Source organism: Schistocerca piceifrons, chromosome 7, assembly GCF_021461385.2.
Source record: "Schistocerca piceifrons isolate TAMUIC-IGC-003096 chromosome 7, iqSchPice1.1, whole genome shotgun sequence".
NCBI classification, from domain to species: domain Eukaryota; kingdom Metazoa; phylum Arthropoda; class Insecta; order Orthoptera; family Acrididae; genus Schistocerca; species Schistocerca piceifrons.
The window spans coordinates 496,873,177-496,895,847 of NC_060144.1; the positions used below are offsets into that span (position 1 = coordinate 496,873,177).

The window sequence follows — 22,671 nt, forward strand, 5'->3', positions numbered from 1 at the left end:
CCTTTGTTGATGGACTACATTTTCTAAGGACTATCCCAATGAATCTCAACCCGGTACCCGCCTTACCAACAATTAATTTTATATGATCATCCCACTTCAAATCGTTCCGCACGCATACTCCCAGATATTTTACAGAAGTAACTGCTACCAGTGTTTGTTCCGCTATCATATAATCATACAATAAAGGATCCTTCTTTCTATGTATTCTCAATACATTACATTTGTCTATGTTAAGGGTCAGTTGCCACTCCCTGCACCAAGTGCCTATCCACTGCAGATCTTCCTGCATTTCACTACAATTTTCTAATGCTGCAACTTCTCTGTATACTACAGCATCATCCGCAAAAAGCCGCATGGAACTTCCGACACTATCTACTAGGTCATTTATATATATTGTGAAAAGCAATGGTCCCATAACACTCCCCTGAGGCACACCAGAGGTTACTTTAACGGCTGTAGACGTATCTCCATTGATAACAACATGCTGTGTTCTGTTTGCTAAAAACTCTTCACTGGGTCAAGGAAACGCAATGCTGAGAGCGCCACACAACCATAGACCAGACTCCCATAGTGAAGGCAGGATTGAAAAGGGGCTTTGTAGAGCTGCAGCAGCTTAGAGCAATCTGCACCCCAGTTGGCGTTGCTCAGGCAGTGGAGCGCATTGATGTGCTGCCAGCAGTACCGCTTAACCAGACAAAGGTGAGGTAGCCAAATCAATCGGAAATTGAAAACAAGTCCTAAGAATCAATACGTCTCCACTACAGTGAGTGGATTGTCATTAAGATAAAGTTCAGGTTCCGGATGAACAGTACAACGTTGACATAAAGTTCAGGTTCCGGATGAACAGTACAACGTTGACAGAAGTGCACGGCACACGACTTCGTGGCTGAACACTGGAAGCTGTGAGCTAGAGCCCATGACTGCGCCTTGTGAATGGCTCCCTGTAGGTGCCGCTCTGTGATACCAGTACCGGAGGAGCAACACAAAATGAAGAATTCATCTGCATACAGAGAGAAGGGGAGACCGACGGCCCTACACCTGCTGCTAGGCCGTTGAAGGCCACTAAAAATAGAGATACACTCAATACACTAGCCTGTGGAACACCATTCCTGAATAAGGGGAGGGTGGGGGGAGGGGGAGGGGAGGGGACCATGGGAAGCACCAACTTGGACACGGAATGTACGGGGCAACAGGAAATTTTGGATAAAAATCGGGAGCAGGCCGCAGAGACCCCACTCATACAATGTGGCAAGGATATGATGTCACCAGGTCATGTCGTATGCTTTACATAAGTCAGAAAAGACGACAACTAGATGTTGGCATCTGGAAAAGGCTGTTCTGATGGTAGACTCGAGGTAAACAAAATTATCAGTGGTAGAGTGAACCTGGCGGAAGCCGCCCTGACATGGAGCCAGTAGGCCACGTGACTCCAGGGCCCAACCCAACCACCGACACCATCCGTCCCAGCAGCTTACAAAGAACATTGGTGAGGCTGAAGGGCCAATAGCTATCCACATCAAGTGGATTTTGACCGGGTTTTACCACCGGAATGATGGTGCTCTCCCACCACTGTGATGGAAAGATGCCATCGCACCGGATCCAGTTGAAGATAACGAGGAGATATCGCTTGTAATCAGACGAGAGATGTTTAATCATCTGACTGTGGATCCGATCCGGCCCAGTAGCTGTGTCGAGGCAATGTGCAAGGGCACTGAGGATCTCCCACTCTGTAAATGGAGGGTTATAGAGTTAACTGTGGCATGTAGTGAATAAGGGGACTTCGCTTTCCATCTGCCGTTTGAGGGTGCAAAAGGCTGGGGGGTTGTTCTCCGACGCAGAGGCTCGAGCATAGTGCTCGGCAACTGTGTTTGCGTCAGTAGAGAGGACGCCATTGATGTTAATGCCAGGGACACCTGTTGGGGTCTGGTACCCAAAAAGACATCTGATCTTCATCCAGACTTGGGAAGGTGTCGTATGGCACCCAATGGTCAACATGTACCTCTCCCAACATGCCTGTTTCCATCGTTTTATAAGCACGTGAATGCGGGCAAGGTGTTCTAGGGAAGGGTGCTGCTGATGTCACTGTAGAGCTTGCAGACGCTCATTATTTGCCTCAGAGGCTTCCGGATACCACCAAGGGATTGTCTTTCACTGGGGCACCCTACAGAACGAGGGATCGCATTTTCCACTGCATAAATTATCGTTGTAGTGACCTGATCAATCACAACATTGATGGCACCACATGGGGGAGATGCAATGGTGACAGTAGAGGTGAAGGCTACCCAGTCTGCCTTGTTTAAAGCCCATCTGGGTAGGCGTCTGTGGGCATGACGCCAGATGACTGACAGGAAGATGGAGAAGTGGTCACTACCACACAGGTTGTCGTGTGCTCTCCGGTGGATAGATGGGAGAAGTCCTGGACTGCAAATTGATAAATCAATGGCCAAGTAACTACCATGAGCCACACTGATACATGTGCCAGCCCCAGTATTTAAGAGGCAGAGGTCGAGTTGGGACAGTAGATTTTTGGTAACTCTGCCATGGCCAGTAAGCATGGTGCTACCCCACAAGGGGTTATGGGCGTTAAAATCTCCCAAAAGTAGGAAAGGTTTATGGACCTGATCAATCAGTGCAGCCAACAAGTTCAGGGGTATCGCACCATCTTGAGGGAGATACACGTTGCACACAGTTATTTCCAAGTTGTCCATACCATGAAAGCCACAGATTCAAGAGAAGTTTGAATGGGCACAGGTTCACTACATACCGAGTTCACGACATAAATGCAAAGTCCAACTGACACACTATTATATTCACTATGATTCTTGTAATATCTTTTAGCTGCAAAGGGTAGGGGTCCGCATTGCTGGGAACCTAGTTTCCTGGAGAGCAATGCAGAATGTAGGTGTAAAGCTTAACAGTTGCCATAGCTCAGCCAGATGGTGGAAAAAGCCACCGCAATTCCACTGGAGGATGATGATATCGTGAGGCTGGGAAAGCCTGAAGCACTCAATGAGGTAGTCAATGGCTCAGTGTCACCTGCTACCACCAACTTATTTCCTGAACAGGCTACATCTGTTGTGTCTGAGGGTCTGGCCAGGTCTAGGTCCTCAGCAGACACCAGAATCTTCACCTCATCCTCAGACACAGACCTTGTAGGCAGCAGTGGTGTGGGTACTACAGCAATTCCCTTGGTCTTGGGGGGCCTTTTTTTGGATTTCTCTCACTGATCCTTGGGTTTCTCTGGCTGGGAGGGCTCCACTGATTCATTCTCCTGGACTGAGGACGATTGTGAAGTTCTATGACTAGCTTCTTTTGGGCACTTCAGCCACTGGCGGATGTTATCTTGCCCACTAACAGAAACCTGGAAAGGGAGTGACCAACGGACCTCTTCCTAGCGAGAGGAGCTGAAGAAGACTTACGCTTCTCCAGCTTACAAGTGGGAACTGGTGTATCCAATGGTTGGGGGACAGTGCTCCTGAGGTAGGTGGTGCGGGAGAAACAGGCAGGGAAATGCTGCCCACCCTCAAGGGGGCAGGTGTAGTCTTCCGATTCTGAGAGCCGACTGGAACTCATGGAACTGATGGGGCTACAACTGTTCTCGTAGCGGCAGCGTAAGAAGTCGTCATAGCCACAGGACATAGGTAATCAAATTTCCTCTTGGCCTCAGTGTAGATCAGTCGGTCCACAGTCTTGTATTCCATGATTTTCCGTTCTCGCTGTAAAATCCTGCAGTCTGGTGAGCAAGGGGAATGATACTCTCCGCAGTTGACAGAGATGGGAGGCGGGGCACATTGAGTATTGGGATGTGAGGACATCCACAATCTTGACATGTGATGCTGGAAGTACAGCGGGAAGACATATGGCCGAACTTCCAGCACTTAAGGCACCACATTGGGGGATGGATATATGGCTAGACATCACAGCGGGAGACCATCATCTTGACCTTCTCAGGTAATGTGTTACCCTATAAGGCCAAGATGAAGGCACCGGTGGCAACATGATTATCCCTCGGACCCCGATGGATGCACCGGATGAAATGAACTCATCACTCTAAGTTGGCGTGCAGTTCGTCGTCAGACTGCAAAAGAAGGTCCTTGTGGAATATAACACCCTGGATCACATTTACGCTCTTATGAGGCGTGATGGTAACAGAAACATCCCCCAGCTTGTCACTATCGAGTAATGCCCATGACTGGGCAGATGATGCCGTTTTAATCAAGCCTGACCTTGACCGCATTTTGGACAAGCCCTCCACCTCCCCAAACTTGTCCTCTAAATGCTCTACAAAAAACTGAGGCTTCATGGAAACAAAGCAGTCCCCGTCAGTTCTCGTACATATGAGGTACTGGGGTGAACAAGGTTCGCTGCGATCCTTAGCCTGACATTTGTCCCATGGTGTGGCCAGGGAGGGGAACAATTTAGTATCTTACTTCCTTGCATTGTACTGAGACTTGGAATACTTAGAGACTGCTGGCGTTTGATCACCAGGTAAGTGATGATGTGGTACCCTTCATCGCGCATCATCCGGCCTGATGCCACCCACTACAACGAGGACCCTCCTCACGGGCGCCACCCAGCTGCAGCAAAGGCCACCTGGCAGGATGGTCATTGCCAGGAGTCCCGATGCCCCAGGGTGACTGGCATCTACTCCTTGGCAGACATGGGGAGTTAACGGTGCAGTCATCATCAGAGCGATCCCTGTGTAGTCAGGGGGCTAAAACTGACAGGGTACATGGCGGCCCCACCACAATGGACTGGCTACCATGCTGGATATGAAGTGCAAAGAAGTCCATGGTCATCATCAGCGCAGAAAACGACACTGCATAGTGGGTGAAGGCAAACGCACCCAGGAAACTTTCCTCGCTCAGGAGATGGGAGGATGTGCAGGACTGCAATGCCATGACAAGAAAGTGGGCTAAAGATCTCAATGCACGATGGACATGATGCACCATGTGAGGTGTCCTTCCCCAATTGGCTTCCTCTTCAGGAAAATTTTGAGAAATGGAGAACAAACCCTACAGGGGACCATCACAGAAAGTCCGAAAGGTGACAGGCAGGAACACCTCGGGCCTATTCTAATCCCCGGGCCTGCAGGGAGGAAATGGTGAGGGTATCACAAATACTGAGTCCCTAGGCAGAGAAAATCCCCAACTCGGCCGGTAATTGAACCCGGGACCCTGTGATCCAGAGGCAGCAATGCTAGCCACTAGACCACGAGCTGCGGACTTTCAGGATGTGGTATAGAAAATACAATGCTTAAAAAGAAGGTTAATACCTAGAAGGCAAGATCAGATGTGAATGTAACTTCATAAAAGTACACACCATCAGCAGTTATGTAAATGATTAGGGAGACTGTTTTTCTGTGACAAGCAGAGTGACCATCGGAGTGTATTAGCACTGTTCACATTTATTATTGTTACTGGGCCTCCTAAAGTAAACACCAGATGTTGGGTGATCACTGTGACAGACACAGAGATGCTGCATACCCATGCAACTTGGGAGAGGACCCTTTCTCCCAATACAAGAATCTAGGATATCACGGACCAGTTACAACAGTTGGGGCCAGCTTGCCCCAAGAAAGGATACAACAGCTTTATAACACCTTTCGTAATCAAATCAGTGCACGAGTCCAGGCTAGACAATATGGAATGTTATACTGATCGGAGACCTCATACTGCCGAGTTCTTTGTAAATTTGACTAGAATTTGTAATCACTGAAACAACATCACAGGCCTTGAAGTTACATTTCATTTTCTCTTCCCCTTCTGGGTGCTTCTCTTTTTTGTCAAGCAGTGCATTTTAGTTAAATTTTAATACTACAGATTATTAGTTTTCTAGTCACTCCCATTCCCATCTCCCAGCTGCCCCCCCCCCCCCCCCCCACCTGTCTCCCCGAAACAAATCTGTAGACCCCGAGTGGGATTTATAATATACTGGATACAAGGGTATGCCATGAAAAGTCCGGTATAGAGCTATTACCATTATTTTATGATTATGACAATTCTTTAAAAAATGTTGACTTTTCACAACTCTTCATTAATCAAGTACAATTTTACATTTTTTTAAAAATTATTTTCAATGTCTATTATAATTTGAAATTTATGTTTGTTAATGTTTTATTTTCATTTATAGATTGGAAGATGACCACTCTGACAGACTAGCAATCATTTGTGTCAATTTGCAATTGAGACATAAAATAATTTTACAGGATTTTTATGTCTTTTTCCCATAGTCAGCTGCAAATAGGCCAGTGAAAGATCCTTAATGCTTAATAATCACTACTGCTGCTGCATCCACAACTAATCCCCTCCACAAACAAAGTTAACTGAAAAATCTTTATTTACAGATGATATTTAGTTTGCTTTGTGCATGCCAAGCGCTGAATGCATGAACACCAGACAATATACAACTCATGCTATTACCAACTGTCAATCACGAAATTATTTAGCTGAGGTATGACTGATAACTGGACCAGTATGATATGTAACAGCAATTATGGTCAATTAACATCTGCCCAGGTCATACAACTTTTCTCTCTCTTGACAAAAACAAGTCAAAATTTAGAATTAAAACACATTGAACTTACAGAAGCTGATGCAATGACAATCACTGAGCCAAGAGCATCTGCAAGAACATGAAGAAAAACACCACGCATGTTCATCTGTGATGCCGATGATCTTTTTTCGTGGTGATGTCGCCCTTTCTCTGAAGGGTCAAATGTTTCTTGTGGTGGTTGAAATGTCTCATCATTCTCATTGTCATCAGTTGAGACTAGCTGTGACAACCTGGTATGACTTCGTGAGAGTCCACCATGTGAATGACCATGTCCATGTCCATGTTCTGCAAAAGAAAGAACAATTATTCAACTTTCAGATCTGTATACTACATGCAATATCTATCTATCTATCTCCCCCCCCCCCCCCCCCCCCCCCCAACTTTTCTTCTAGTTGAAACTGTACTATTAATTTCACTTCTCTTTCTCTTATTAGTCATTATTGTGTCATCCTGCCGTCTGTATAGTGAAATCAGTACAAAGTTTACGAATGTATCATCGTTAATTGCCTTATTTCTAACACTTTCCTTTCACCTTTATCTCCCTTTGTCCTCACAACCCACGACTCCCTTTAAATACAGGATGAGTGACTTGTCTTTTAAACATTCCCCAAGCCTGTACCTCCCTCCTCTCTGACAAGGAACTAACATTTCCAAAACATAGTAGTTTTTTCTGTGTGTGTTGACAGTACTTGTAATTTCTCCTGAAGGTTAATCTCACCAACCATAATGTCTCCCAAATGTTTTTACAGTTTTCTCATGTGTCTTCATTTGATACAATAATTTGCTATTTCTGGCTACTGCTTTCAACTCACTGCTTTCACTGTTGTCTCATTTCTGGTGTGAAGCAGTAGATCAACATCTCATTCAAAGTAACATAAAATAAAAGACTAATTTTTAAATGATCTAAACGTAGCTGAGAAATTATTTTTTCTTCTTTCTATGTGCGTATGTGTCATCAGGTATTTTGTACATTGTTCAGTATCATACTGCATACAGTGACGTCTTTCACAAGGATTAATTTGGACATAAATACAGTCACAGCAAAACTGATATTTTAATTTTTTATCTGGCAAAAGTTTATGAAGCTGTTGACGGCACCTGCTTGTTAGTTTTCAACAAATTGCTGCAGTAATACAATAACAGACTTCATATTGTCACAGTACTCCACTTTATTTAGTTAGCAGAAAATTTAACTGTATTATGGAGTCCAAGAGTTTTTTTACTCACCATGGAACAGGAACAACCCAATAATATTGACTACCAGTCCAAGAGTTCCTACTATCACTATCAGCTTCGGCTCATGGATCTCCTCGACCTCTATGAACCTTAAAACAAACAAACAATCGATGTAATTAATGTTTACAGTTGATTCTCTTAAAAGAGGTGTACTGGCCAAAAACCACCATCTTCGATGAGCCACTGAGAACTATAAGGGCCTAAAGTGCATCACTGTTGAATTAGAGACTGCAGCATTTATTCTTGCTTCTGACACCTGTTGATCTTATGGCGAGTCAGGTTTATCTATGCTGTAGGCCCACACTGTGTATATGAACATTCACGAAACACTGTCTCATTGGTTTCTCTGACCTTAACTTAAATATGGGCCTGACAACAGTGTATTTTAGGCCCTTATGGTTCTCAGTGCCTCACATCATTTCAAAACTAAAAGGATGCTTGCGCCCCCCCCCCCCCCCCAACACACTAATTTACTGTGTGCAAACACAAACAGAGAGAGAGAGAGAGAGAGAGAGAGAGAGAGAGAGAGAGAGAGAGAGAGAGAGAGAGAGAAGTGGGGGTGGGGTGTACACGTACCTTTTGCAAGCTTCCACAGTAATTGAGAAGCACAGTGCAACAAGAAAAACTGCATTTACTAAAGCTCCTAATACCTCAGCTCTGGCCCATCCAAATGTGTTTTTGGACCACTTCTTTGGCGACATCTGCAATAAAATATTCTCATTAAGTGTGTGTGGAATGTATGACTAATATTTTCTCAAATTATAGTCACTTCCCTATAGCGAAGTCAATGAAAAAAGATCCCAACAGCTGTCAGTGCTGGTACCAGCTTTCAGCTGAATTTTAAAAGGCTGCAGGCGAAACCAGTAGTCAGCTGTGGAGCTGTGACAGCACTGAGGTATTTACACAGGGACATACACAAAACCACATTACATTCTCAGCCAAGATAAGATGCACAAAGCAGCCACAACAAGCCTATTGTAACCATTGGGAAACTTCTTTCGTTGACTTTACTATAGTCACTGTGGCAGGTATATTCCTCAGAAGTATAAAAATTCTACACATCTTTAATGGCTAATACAAACTGTGATATTTGTGAATGGCACAGAGAGATAGTAATTAACTGCACATCTTGATAAAAAGTATGAAGTAAATCAATAGCAAAATTGTATCTGAGTCCATCTTGATGAAGTTTGCACATAGGCCTACAGATACATCTTAAAATACCTTTCATATCAATTACTAAGCATACTTTAAAAATAATGTACCATACTGACAGTAGGCAATTAAAACCTTGGAACTCCATTTCGTTAAATTTTATGGGAGAACCAAAAAAGATTTCTTAAACAATAAAAGGTGATAAAATGAAGTTAATACACCTAACTATGTAGCACAAGCCTAGTTATTGACAGATTAGAGAAATCCATTCAGTTTCAAGTCTCTCTTTCATAATGGAGTTACTGGTTACTGGAATTACAATGTTTTCACAGTCAGATGGAGTTACAAGGTTTTCATTACCTACCATCAATTTACGCTTTCTTTTGGGCTTTTATCATCATCCACCTTTTGGGCTTTTATCATCATCCACATATGTATTAAGTTATTTCATCCACTTTCCCTACTGTTTTCACATTGCAAATTTTTCCAGTAGTTTATTAATTTCAACTGTAAACTTATTTGTTGTTAATTCCCTTATGTAAACACTTTTTAGCCTCCTCTGCTCGAGTGGTAAACTTCTGCATCTTGCACTCAGTTCTGTTGCATTTTCCATAATGTTAAGTTTACCTTTATTCAAATTTGGAAAATCTAACGGCAAGAAAACCATTTTTCAGAAATGTTAGGGAAAACTGCAGTTCTTGCTGAGTTGATGTATTCTCTCCAAAATACCACTTGTTTCCTAAAACCACACACAAAGGAAGTTCAGTAACACTTCAGAGATATGTTGATATAAAATTACATTGACTACAAAACCGAAGAAAAAAATTCAGACAGAAAAATTTTGCATTTCAGAATTTTAACAGCAAGACTGCGGTCCACAGTTAATATAGTTAACATCCTCCACTCAAGAGCCAATACCTCCAGAGTACACACAGATCCAGTGAATAAATACAGCTAGTGATTTTACATTATGTATCAGTTACAATCTTTAATCTATGGTTCACTTTCTTATGAATTACACTGTACTGCAGTAGGAAACAAGCAGTAGGGCTATTGACAACTGTTTTGCCATAAATAAGCCTCCGTTTTGAGAAACAAGTGAGCTGCATATATTACTCATCTATCTGATATGTTGTAATTTCCTAGGATATCTCTAACTCTACTGCTGCTCATATCCACAATAAATGTACAAAAATATAAAATCTTTCAGATTGAAACTAGTCTCAAACTTAATCTCTCTGTACATTACATCAACAACCTATTTTCAATATAAGTCTATATCCACATTGACAGTGTTGTGATTGTCTGGTGGCATGAATCATCCCAGTGTTTTTGGTGCTACTACAGGTTTGTGTACATTGTCACTACAAGAAAGGCATCTAGAATATTGCATGAAATGTTGGAACTTTTTATGACAGTTAAAGTTTGGACAGCCAATGAACTGACAAAAACAAACACCTATAGAAGATTACAAACATAAACTGACAAAAAAATGTTAGATGCCCATTTAGAGTCGGTACAAGTTTCTGTGTGTATGTGGTCATATCAGAACGATTACTCACCTTAACAGAAAGAAAGGCGACGACTAGAGCAGCTACATCACTCAACATGTGAAAACTGTCAGCAACCAAGGCCATTGAATTCGTCACGTAACCAACAACAATCTCCACCAAGAAGAAGAATGTAGTAAGCCAGAACATGGAAATAAGTCTGCACTTCTTGCCCGTGTACCGCCCCATGATTTATACTGCAAAAGAAGAAAAGTAGGATTTACACAGCAGAAAATTGTGCACTGACAACACACAGAACACGAATGGTGTTCACGCCTATGGCTATGATTGCACTATTTCAACGGACGGCAGAATAACCAGCTAAATCAAAGAAATACATGGTAACAAGAATACTGCTCAACAACATCCATCATAGCATTTTCACAAATGCACTAACGTAGACAACTGGTAGCCGAAATCTGCAGTGGAAGCTCCAGGTTTGTAGCAGAACGATCAGATAAGCAGTTTACACACCAGCCTAGAATCGGCAATTGTCTCTTAACAGTATTTTCAAAGACAGCACGGAGGTAATATTGAACATGATCATCTGTTACAGCAACGAGAAAAATGCGCCAGAACAAGACCGATGTCTGACACCATCAGCTGCTACTCGATGTACTCTGAACACAAACAGACGAATACATTACACAGTCGGTGAAGTTTATGAGAGATAAGCACAGACCGCTCACCGTCTGATGTAACTGTCGACTAACGGCAGATGTTTAGAGCACTCTCCGCTGGAAGCCACAGGCAACAGGCACTATCCGAGCTAGAGGAGGATGCGCGGCAGGCCGCAGTCGGTCATACTTGGGACTGCACGGTTTGTCCGTATAGCGCACGGCACCACAGCTCAGCTGCGGCGTTTGCACACGGCACACGGGTCGGCTCGCGCCTGTTCTCCGTCTTGCCTCCCGGAGCCGGCGCATTTCCGGACAGGGCGAGCCGTCAACCGCCCCCGTCGACGCCGCCGCCGCGAGGCACGTATTGCCCCCACATTCAAAAGCAAACGACGGCGCGGGGAGTGGGGGCGGCGGTGGACGGCCGCCGGAGGTGCGGGGAGGCCGGCGAAGGCCATCCACAAGGCTACTCGCTCCCACCACGGCCAGGTGCAGCGCGCGTCATCGCGTTCTTTCGAACTCGCTTCTGGAACCGCCAATGACTGAGGCAACCGCTGCGGCGTGCTACATCAAGGTACAAGCCCACATGGTTTTGATCGGATTCATATTGTGCTTGCCACCATGGCGCGCGCGTCTCTCTCTCTCTCTCTCTCTCTCTCTCTCTCTCTCTCTCTCTCTCTCTCTCTCACACACACACACACACACTTTTTTCAAGTCAAGGTTCCGGCAATCAATACCTTAAATGACGCAGTCAGTAGCGGAATGAACTAGAAAGGCTTCCTACGAAAGAGTTTAGGTGGCTGACCTTCCCTCAGTTGTAACAAATGATGAGCGCCACTTTCGCTTAGCGCTTTCCTCTGCTCTCTTCGTGTGAACTTCTCCGTTTCGACGTAACATTTCCCTTCTTCGAGTGCCACCGCTCTTTGATGACCACTATTTCAAGAAGAGTGACTCCCAAGGCCACGAGATTCCTTGTCAGTAATGACGTTGGTTTAGGTTAGCTTTGAAACTGTCTTTTTCCGTGACCTCCAACAACGCAACCACTGCCAGCAAATTGGGAGCAAAATCATACGAGGGCTAATGAGGAAGTAGGGAACGTTTCCGTCTGAGGCCCCAGGCGCGCGCCGATCGCGTATATTTTGGTAGCTCGGCAGCTCAGTCAGCAGCATCCATCCGCGACAACGGGAACGTCTCTGCGCGTCTGGTTTTTTCGATATTCGAATCTGAAATGTGCGCTGCAATCTAAAACCCCACCAGTTGTGAGGTGCGGTCTGTGATACGGTTTTCGTTGGCAAAAAACCTAAACCCTAGAGAAATTTATCGTGAACTGTGCGAAGTGTACGGAAACAACGTAATGAGTGAATGTTCTGTCCGGAAATGGTGCATTCGATTTAAAAGAGTGGACGCCCGAGCATTCTGACTGACGATCTTGTCGCTAACGTTGATGTAACAATTCGTGAAAACCGTCGCTTCACAATAACGGAGCTTTCGCTTTCTTTTCCACAAGTTTCACGGATTTTGTTGTTTGAAATTGTCACTCAAAAGCTAGGCTACCACAAATTTTGTGCACGATGGGTGCCCAAAATACTTACAGAGCACCATAAAGAACAGCAAAAGGGGCCAACGTTGACATTTCTGGGGGCCTATCACAAACATGGTGATTCATTACTGGATCGAATCGTAACCGGTGACGAGACTTGCGTGAAACAAGTCAATTGCGAGACAAAATTACAGTCCATGGAGTGGCGCACACAAGGTCCCCCCCCCCCCCCCAAAAAAACCAAGAAAATGTTTTCAAACCTTGTCAGCAAGGAAGCTGATGGCGACAGTGTTTTAGGATACGCAAGGCGTGCTTCTTATCGATTCTCTCTATCGTGGAGCAACCATAAATTCTTCACAGTACTGTCTAACTTTGCACAGCCTTAGAAGAGCAGTTCAAAACAAACGCCGAGGAAAGCTGACGTCCAAAATTTTGCCTTTGCACGGCAATGCCCGACCTCACACGGAAAGCCGCATTGAAGAACTCCTTAATTCATTCAAATGGGAAATTTTCCCTCATCCGCCCTACAGCCCCGATCTTGCACCAACTACTTCCACATGTTTCCCAAGATGAAGAACTGGCTTGCAACGCAGCGCTTTGATGACGACGCGGAACTCCAGGCGGGCGTGACTCACTGGCTGAAGTATCAGGCGGCACAATTTTACGGCGAAGGTCTCGCAAAGCTTGTCCATCGCTATGATAAGTGCCTCAATGTGTTTGGTGACTATGTGGGAAAGTAGTATGTCAGTCGCTCTTTCGGATGTATATAATAAAATGTATTTCTTGTACTTAGTTCTTTTTTTATGCCAAAACGTTCCCTACTTTCTAAATAGCCCCCGTACTTCGGAATGCGATATCACACGTAAGGGCCAAACTCAAGGATGTCAATGGCGTGCTCATGTTGGGCAAGTACACTTACTGTAATTGCTCTAGCAGGCTCCTAAAAAACGCTGATTTTTGTCCTGCTCACAAAAACTGGAGTTTTCCAAGAATTTTAATACTGTGTTTAAGTTTCCCGATAAGACAATTTTCACCACAGAATTGAAAAGGTCGCTTAAAAAGTAGCGCACTACGTGGATTGTGGAATGCAGCGAGGAAATGAAATTTTATATCTTGAAGCACTGGTTCTCTCTCATCTGACAATACAATAACATCTCATTCTTGTTTCCTGTTGTTTCAGGGAAGCTGCTGTTGATCAACCTGAAACTGTGATGGAGCCCTTAGACAAATAGAAGGCTTAGTCAACATCGATTCCCTGAAACTGATACCAGCGAATGAGGACATGATACATCGAAATAGTGCTCTTGGATGGCGTTAGGAATTTCAGCACGTTGACGTAACATCCAGTAACTGCCACGATCGGGTTACCACAACCAATGAGTTGAGCATCAATCACCGATGAACTCCAACACAATGACTATACATAACAGATGATAGAAAATTTGAGTATGATGAAAAAGTCTGTATGAGTCGATCTTTTGAGACGTTTATGTGAGGGTTATCACATATTTTCAGGAGGTATAATTTTTAATTAAACCTGGCTGTTACAATTCTATCTGGAGACAAGAAGGCTCTCAGAATTACCGGGCGAGAGACCCCAAAAGTTGCCAGATCACGCAACAATTTCATGGCGACGCCTTTTTGAGACCGTAGGAACAAGTTTTCATATACTTTAGAGCACGTGGATCGACAATTACCAAGGAATGCAATTTTTCTCCTTTGGGCAAGCAAAGATGCAAGACTCGCACGTGAGATACACCAAGTTGCGCCACCAGAATCCTAGACCGCAAGCTGCACACATCACAAATCAACAGACGGCCAACTGGGATGGGGCATAGCGCCACTAGCTACATACATTTCCGACTGAGGACAAAAGTTTTATGTCTGTTTGGACGGTTGAAGGGACATCTGCTTGTTGGACAGTTTCGAGATAACGAGCGTGTAATAACTCACAAAAAGACTGTTACGGAGATGATCTTGTGTCAAGAAATAAAGACGACAGCAACGCAGTGAGACAAATTGATGAAATACTGACATTTCAAACGAATTTAAGTTTCTTATTCTTTAATGCTTATCATTAACGAGCTACGGCTGACTGTACTTTACTTTTGAGACAGATCTCTGTAAAATTTTGTCAACTTGTTATCAGGAACTTCAGAAGCAATCGGACACACAAGTTAGCGCGCAGTGTCTCAGAATCGGTACCACTTGGTAAATCTGGAAGAAGTAACAAACATCAGAGCCGGCATCGGCGAGTTAAGACCGATCTACGCGAGTCTCTGTGACTGGGTTTGGCTGACAATGATGTCTCGTATCTGCAGAGACTAACAAACCTTGGTAAGTGTTGTTTGGCGCACGCAGGGGTTGTACGCTTTAAGGACGAACGTGGGCTTATTTAATAATCGTTATCAGTAACAAGTAAAACCTAAGTCACTCTTAGATCTACTTCTTGACAATATTTTTTGCTATCTGATGTTGATTTTCGGCCTTGGCCGCCTCCTTCCCGCAGACGCTGTACACATTCGATAATTTTGCCGTTGGTTATCACAGTTTAACAGTAATGCTGGTGGGGACAAATACGGTTCATTCAAATATTTGTAACTCTGCTATTCTGCGATAAGATTGTTACGCTTCCAGATGAAAGGATGCGGAGTCGACTTCTGATACGTCCGTCTCCACACCGACAGTGTTGACATATTGCTCCAGTGGTTTAGCTTGCCTTATACCTGGAGTGAAAAACGGAACTGTGACTGATCAGGCCACTGCTCACACAATGCCCAAAACGCATGTAATACCTGTCTCACAGAGTCCTTCCTCTCGTATGATCTGTGCCCCTGCAAGGGGAAACGTCTGCTCTATATTTCGTCGTTGTAGAATCAACCCCGCGAAAGTGACTGTGTCGATTTGTCGAACGCCAAACTGCCGGAGAAATGCGGGCACGGAGGTACGCGGACGGCAGCATTTGCGGACACCACTTGTGCCAGGTAGTTTGGACACTCGCTAGGGGAGGAGGGAAGGCCTCTTTCCAGCTGGTAGTGTCTGCATATCTCCGCTTTTAAGTTACAGTGTCCGCGTCTTCCCTGACGCAACCAGCACATACAGGCCTTCATACGGGAGGGGGAGGGGACCTAAAAGAAACCGGATTGTTATAAAAAATTTATTGATGAACCTTTTTTTACAAAATTACTTCAGTAACCTTCAAAATACTCTCCATTACATGCGATGCACTTGTCAAGTCTTTTTCCCACTATTGGAAGCATATTTGAAACTCTTCAAGTTTGATATCGTCCAGTGCCCTTTGCGAAGCTGTTTTTACCGCCTCCACATCGTCATAACGCTCCCCTTTTAGCGGTTTTTTTTTTCATTCGTGGAAATAGGAAAAAGTCGCACGGGGCTAGGTCTGGCGAATACGGAACGTGGGGAACGACAGACCACCTCCGAGATGCCAAATAGTGGGTCACTCGTAAGGCCGTGTGTGCTCGAGCGTTGTCGTGATGCAGAAACCAGTCACCTGATTGCCAAAGTTCCGGGCGTTTCCCCCTTACATCCTCTCGCAGACGCCTTAAAACATCCAAGTAAAAGTGCTGGTTAACAGTCTAGCCAGGGGTACGAATTCCCGATGCACAATTCCACGAACATCAAAAAAGACAATGATCATCGTCTTCACATTTGACCTCACTTGCCTTGCTTTTTTTGGTCTGGGAGAGTTGGGAGTCCTCCACTGGCTTGACGGTTGCTTGGTTTCTGTGTCATACCCGTAACACCAACTCTCATCCCCTGTAATGACTTTGTTCAAGAAGTTTGTATCACGTGCAATCTCTGTTTTCAAGTCCTGACACACATTCATGCGGATGGTTTTTTGCTCCTGTGTGAGAAGGCGCGGTATAAATTTAGCAGCAACACGTCTCACGTGCAAATCCTCACTCAAAATCCGCTGGCACGAGCTCCAACTGATTCTTGTCTCTGCTGAAATTTGATCGATCGTTTGGTGAAGATCCTCGTTGATCTTTTGGCGGACCTTTTTAATGTTCTCATTTCGCGATGTTTAAGGGCGTCCAGAACGAGCTTGGTCTTCGACACACATCTCACCACGTTTAAAGCACCCAAACCACTCGAAAACCTGTGTGCGGCTCATAGCGTCCTCCTGGTAAGCTTGCTGAAGCATTTGGTGTGTCTCCATTGCAGCTTTTTTATGCAGGACACAAAATTTCACACACACTCTTTGTTCTTTTAAAGTTGCCGTAACGACTTCGCAGAGGTAACCCGCCGACAGTCAGAGAAACACAATACCACACTTGCACGTTCAGCTCTACACTGACGCCGTCTGCACCGCTGTTTCATGAAGGTCTCTACTAACACCATCTAGCATGAGAACCCTGCACTACGTCTATGAGTGGCAGCGCCCTCGGAGTCCGGTTTCTTTTGCGTCTCCCCCTCGTACACAGGCGGACGATTCCGCCGAGTGGAAGGCCTTCCCTCGTCCCGGAGGCAAGTGCCCAAATCACCTGTCACAAGCGGTGTCCGCAGAGCCTGCTGTCTGCATATCTCCGTGCCCACATTTCTCCGGCAGTTCGGCATTCCCCAAATCGACACAGGCACTTCCGAGGGGTTTTTTCTTCAACGACTAAATGTACTACACAGGCGCGGGTCATAAGAAAGGAAGGCCTCTATGTGCCCAGTATTACATGCATCTTGGGTATTGTGTGCGCAGTGGCCTGATCAGCCACAGTTCCATCGTTCAGTCCAGGTATAAGGTAAGATAGACCACTCGAGTCGCAACAGCCAGTCTGTTCCGACCCGTTCGCTTGTGTGCAGGCGACGTGTACGCGATCGGATGCCCCGGTTAGACCAGCGGACGTCTACCTGCTTCCCTGACCGCTGCCTGCCAGCCCACATTCCGTCGGTGCAAGCAGTTTCCGGTGTCAAGAAACAGTCGGACAGTTTGGCAGACGGGTCGGCGGACCAGTCGCGCTGTGAATGGGCGCCTTGAGAGGCCTCCACACGTTCAATATTTATTGAGAATAGTGTATTGTAGTTCTCACCATATTTTAGCCACCATCGATATTTATGTCAGTATTTTCATTTGGCAATGTGGTTTCAACACGCCAATACGTCGAACGACTGAACAGAGCAATTATATATGTCATGCAATAATGCGTTTTGGTAATTTTAAGTAAAGAAAGATTGTGTTTTTGTGATAATTATCGTGTATGGCATGAAGATAAATGCGGTTGCAGAATAACACGCAAATATAAACAAATAGGGATACAAGTATTCTATACATACAGATTTTGATTTGCATGTAACTAAGCACTGCTACATCTGGATGTCCAGAGTCCTTAATCATTCGTGATAATGTCGCGAGACTGGTAAGAATTTTACATACTACCAGTTATTGAATAACTGTTCAAAGCAGTAACAACTATCTGTAATTGTGATATAGAATCCTGCCGCGATTTAACTTGAGAAGCTCAAACTGTGTTCTAACTTTCAAAATGAAATCGATGTCCATGATATTTATTCATAAACCACATTCCGATCTGTTAAATATAATCGGTTGCTGTACAGACTTAAACTACCAAAGAATTTTGTAGTAAAACACTACTCAAAAAATTCAACCTAAGGAACTGTATTTTGTTTTAAATGTGTAGTACGAGGACACACACGGGTTCATATACTATTTCTGGTATATTCTGAGGCCAAACTGTGCTTTCTGTTTATCTGCAGACTAGGATACATGAAGTGTTATTTGAAGACTTTACCTTCTCATGTTGAACACCAACACGTCCAGGCCTTGCTTCGGAAGCAAAGTCAGCACAGGAATTTGTATTTCGACCAGTGCCACGTTCACACAGATCTTGAGGATTGGGGTGGGAGGCAAAGTACTGATCGACAGGAGGTGGAGGGGACAGGGTACTCATCCCTTCGGACCAAGTAAATCTTTCCGTGAACGGGCTTTATCCATTAATCTCCCGTGTCCGCTTATCTCTGGAAACCGATCCTTCGCGTAAAGTATAAGCGCGCGACCACAGCACACTTTTATTGCTTGTTACGTATCTGTGTGTGTTTAAAAGCAGAGTCAAGGTCTCAGTTGAAAGAAATCGACTGCGCTTAATAGGACGATCATTTCAGAGAGAAAGAAATCGCTGGTTACTTGAAAATAGCGTACCAAAGTGCAGATTTGGTTTTGTAAGTGACCTAGTGCCAGCCGCTGCACCAATCGTCAATTCCATGCAGGTTTTCTTGGATTTTGCTACAGTCTTTTGGCTCTGCAAGCTCCCTAAAGCTATCAGCATCGTCCGCACGCAGTCTCTTGGGAGTTTCCGACGCTGCAGTTACGCGGTATTTCCTTCTTTCGCAACTACGCGAAATCGAACCGTTTTACCTTGTTTGACTTAAGCGGTATTCTTTCAGCTTCATTTTCTTGGTAAAGAATTGAAAATTCATAGTTTCCGCCTTAACAGCAGGCGCGCTGAGCCAAGTATGCCGACTGCCGAAACCTGGAAACTCGGAAACGTCAAGTCAGTTACGCGGTATCATTTCATATACATCTACACACATACTCTGCAAGCCACATATGTTGCGTGGCGGAGAGTACCCTGTACCACTACTAGTCATTTCCTTTCCTGTTTCACTCGTCAACAAGGCGAGGGAAAAATAGCTGTTTATATGCCTCCGTACGATCCGCAATCTCTCTTATCTTCACGGTCCTTATGTGCTTTGGCGGCAGCAGAATCGTTCGGCAGTCAGCTTCAAATCCTGGGTCTCTAAATTTTCGCATCAGTGCTCCGGGAAAAGTATGTCGCAATCCCTCCAGTGATTTCCACTTACGTTCCCGAAGCATCTTCGTAATAGCTGCGTTTTGTTTGAACCCATCCACAAATCTAGCAGCCTGCCTCTGAATTTCTTCGATATTTTCAACAACTATTTGCAGTTCAGGGCTCATCTGACACAGGATAACGGTATATATACACTCTAGCGCCAAAGAAACTGGTATATGCACGGGTATTCAAACACAAAGATAGTAAACAGGAAGAATACGACGTTGAAGTCGGCAACGCCTATGTAAGACAAGTGTCTGGTGCAGTTGTTTGATTGGTTGCTGCTGCTACAATTATTGGTTTTCAAAATTTAAACGAGTTTGAGCGTGATGTTATAGTCAAAGCACGACCGATGGGACAAAGCATCTCCGAGGGAGCATTTCACGAATGTACTGTGAATAACAGGAATCCGGTAAAACATCAAATCACCGACATCGCTGCTGCCCGAAAAAGATCCTGCAAGAACGGGACCAACGACGACTGAAGAGAATCGTTCAACGTCACAGAAGCGTAACCCATCTGCAAATTGTTGCACATTTTAATGCTGGGCCATCAACAAGTGTCAGCGTGCGAATCATTCAACGAAACATCATCGATATGGGCTTTCGGAGTCGAAGGCCCACTCGTATTTGGTGACTGCAGGACACAAAGCTTTACGCCTCGCCTGGGCCCGTCAACGTCGACGTTGGACTGTTGATGACTGGAAGCATGTTCTCTGGTTGGCCGAGTCTCAAAATTGCATCGAGCGGATGGACGTGTCAGGGTATGGAGATAACCTCGTGAATCCATGGACCCTGCAGGTCAGCAGTGGACTGTTGAAGCTGGTGGAGGCTCTGTATGGGTGTGGGGCGTTTGCAGTTGGAGTGATATGTGACCTCTGAGACGTCTTGATACGACTCTGACAGATGACACGTACGTAGGCATCCTGTCAGGTCACTTGCAACCATTCATGTCCGTTGTGCATTCTGACGGACTTGGACAATTCCAGGAGGACAATGCAACATCCCATACGTCCAGAATTGCTACAGAGTGGCTCCAAGGACACTCTTCTGAGTTTAATCACTTCCGCTAGCCACCAAACTCTTCAGACATGAACAATATTGAGCATATCGGGATGCCTTGGAACATGCTTTTCAGAAGAGATCTCCACCCCCTCGCATTCTTAAAGATTTATGGACAGCCCTGCAGGACTCAGTGTGTCAGTTCCCTCGAGCATTTTCAAACATTAGTAGAGTCCATGCCACATCATGTTGCGGCACTTCTGCGTTCTCGCGGGGGCCCTTCACGATATAAGGCACGTGTACCAGTTTCTTTGGCTCTTCAGTGTAATACCGGTATTGTTTGTTCCACATCACGTTTCTTTTCCTAGTCCAATCACAGGCGTTGCGCAGGAATACGACAGCTTATAAGCTTTTTAATATGTTCCAATATCTACACTTTTATATCTAAACTTTTTCCAATGTCATCCCCCCTGCAAAGACGTGGTGTGCCGTAGGAAGAGGAAAGCGGGTGGGGTAGGGTGGGGGAGGGAGATGGGCATGTTGTTCTAATTTTAGACGCGGATTTTCACGTCAAGAACGACAAATTTATTTCTCTTTGATAATCCTCCCTGCAATAGTTCGAGTGGGGGGAGGGTGTGTGTGGGACCTCCTGCTCCCATAAGTCTGGCCGCGTTCAGGAAGAGTGGCTCTTATCCGCAGTGCGGATGTAAAGGCCCAAGCGATACAAGCGGTCGCTTGGGGCAACAAGCTGAGAGGGAAGTGGAAAATTTGTAAACAGTGCACGTCGTAGGCGAAAACTGACAGATATGAAAGTACAAGGCAATAGAAGCAAAAAGGTTCCAGTAAATATGGGTCCGCAAACGACCCGTTTGCAAGGTAACTACAAATGTGAGGTTACGAGCCATCACTGGCGTCAGTGTCAAACATAGTACTAGTAGGAATTTATGTCCGGTTAAATGGGGACTTAAAAGAAAGGTAGTAGGGTAGAAAGACAATGCTGTCGCAAAGTGTGTCGCGAGGTGTTCTGCGAGGGCCAAAATAACAGTGCATAGAGCACCTTGCAGGTTCAGACCCTGGGCGGCTGACTGTCGCTGGTAGCCCAGAAGGCTACGGAACTTGGATCGAACCTGCGATGAAGAGGCATACGACCCCAGGGAGGAAACACAGCGCTCCCAGCATTCCTTTTTACTCTGCTTCATAAGGTAACGAGCCTTAGCATGGAGACACTTAAAAGTGAGAAGACTGGTCTGTCAAGGGTGCCAATTTAATCACTGCAGCACACATCAGCGGTGATGGACAGTGACTGCGACATCCTTGGTCCACCATGATACCGGCCGACAATGAGGGGGATCTGTGGATAGGGGGACAGCAGTGCCAGAAGCATGAAGAATAGTGGCAGAGGTGTCTTGCACGACTACGTCAATGAGATTCAAGAGGGAGGTGTCAAAGTTCACAATAGCATATAAATGCCAATTGGCCCTGCAGAATGCCCACTGTGGGGGCCTGTCTGCCTGGCGGCAGCAGGGCAACGACAGAATCACCGGAGAATGGTCACTCTCACAAAGGTCATCATGGGATGACCAATGTAGAGGAGGCATGAGGGCAGGGGTGGAGATCGTGAGGTCAATAGCAGAGAAGGTGCCATGGGCGACACCAAAGTGGTAGGGGAACCATCACTGAGGAGACACAAATCGAGGTCCATGATAAGTTGGTCAATTAGAATAACTCTACCCACTGAAGTAACACTCCTCCACAGTGGATGGTGGGCACTGAAGTCCCCAAGGAGGCGAAACAGGGGCGGCAGTTGCTGGATCAAGGAAGACAGTGCAACATAAGGAAGTGAAATAACAAAGGCAAAAGTTGTAGATAGTTACTCTGGATGGAGTATCTCATACTTTTGGTGAGGCTCAGCATAAGACAAGCGATCCAGGGACTTGTATTCCTGGATCTTCTTTTCTCTCTTGTAAGCTGGGCATTCCGGCGAGCGAGGGGAGTGGCGGTCAGCACAACTGACACACATACAGGGGGCAGAAAACAAGGGCTTCTCTCATGGAGTGGGTGGCCAGTTACCTCACAAAGGGTCCACCGTACAGCATGAAGACATATGCCCTAAACGCAAGCACCAAAAGCACTGCATAGGTGGAGAGACATACGGCTTCATGTCACATCTGTAGCACATAACCTTGACCTCTGGGA

General features: G+C 45.3%; 1 protein-coding gene across 1 annotated transcript in view; it reads right to left on the reverse strand.

Annotated features, from left to right (window-relative positions):
• LOC124804658 (zinc transporter 1) overlaps positions 1-22,671 on the reverse strand; it is a 289,336-nt gene that overhangs the window by 54,210 nt on the left and 212,455 nt on the right. Inside the window, 4 exon segments of the mRNA XM_047264883.1 lie at positions 6,587-6,840; positions 7,783-7,880; positions 8,368-8,492; positions 10,509-10,693. Of these exon segments, the coding sequence (XP_047120839.1) occupies positions 6,587-6,840; positions 7,783-7,880; positions 8,368-8,492; positions 10,509-10,685 (654 nt within the window). The 5' untranslated portion in view covers positions 10,686-10,693.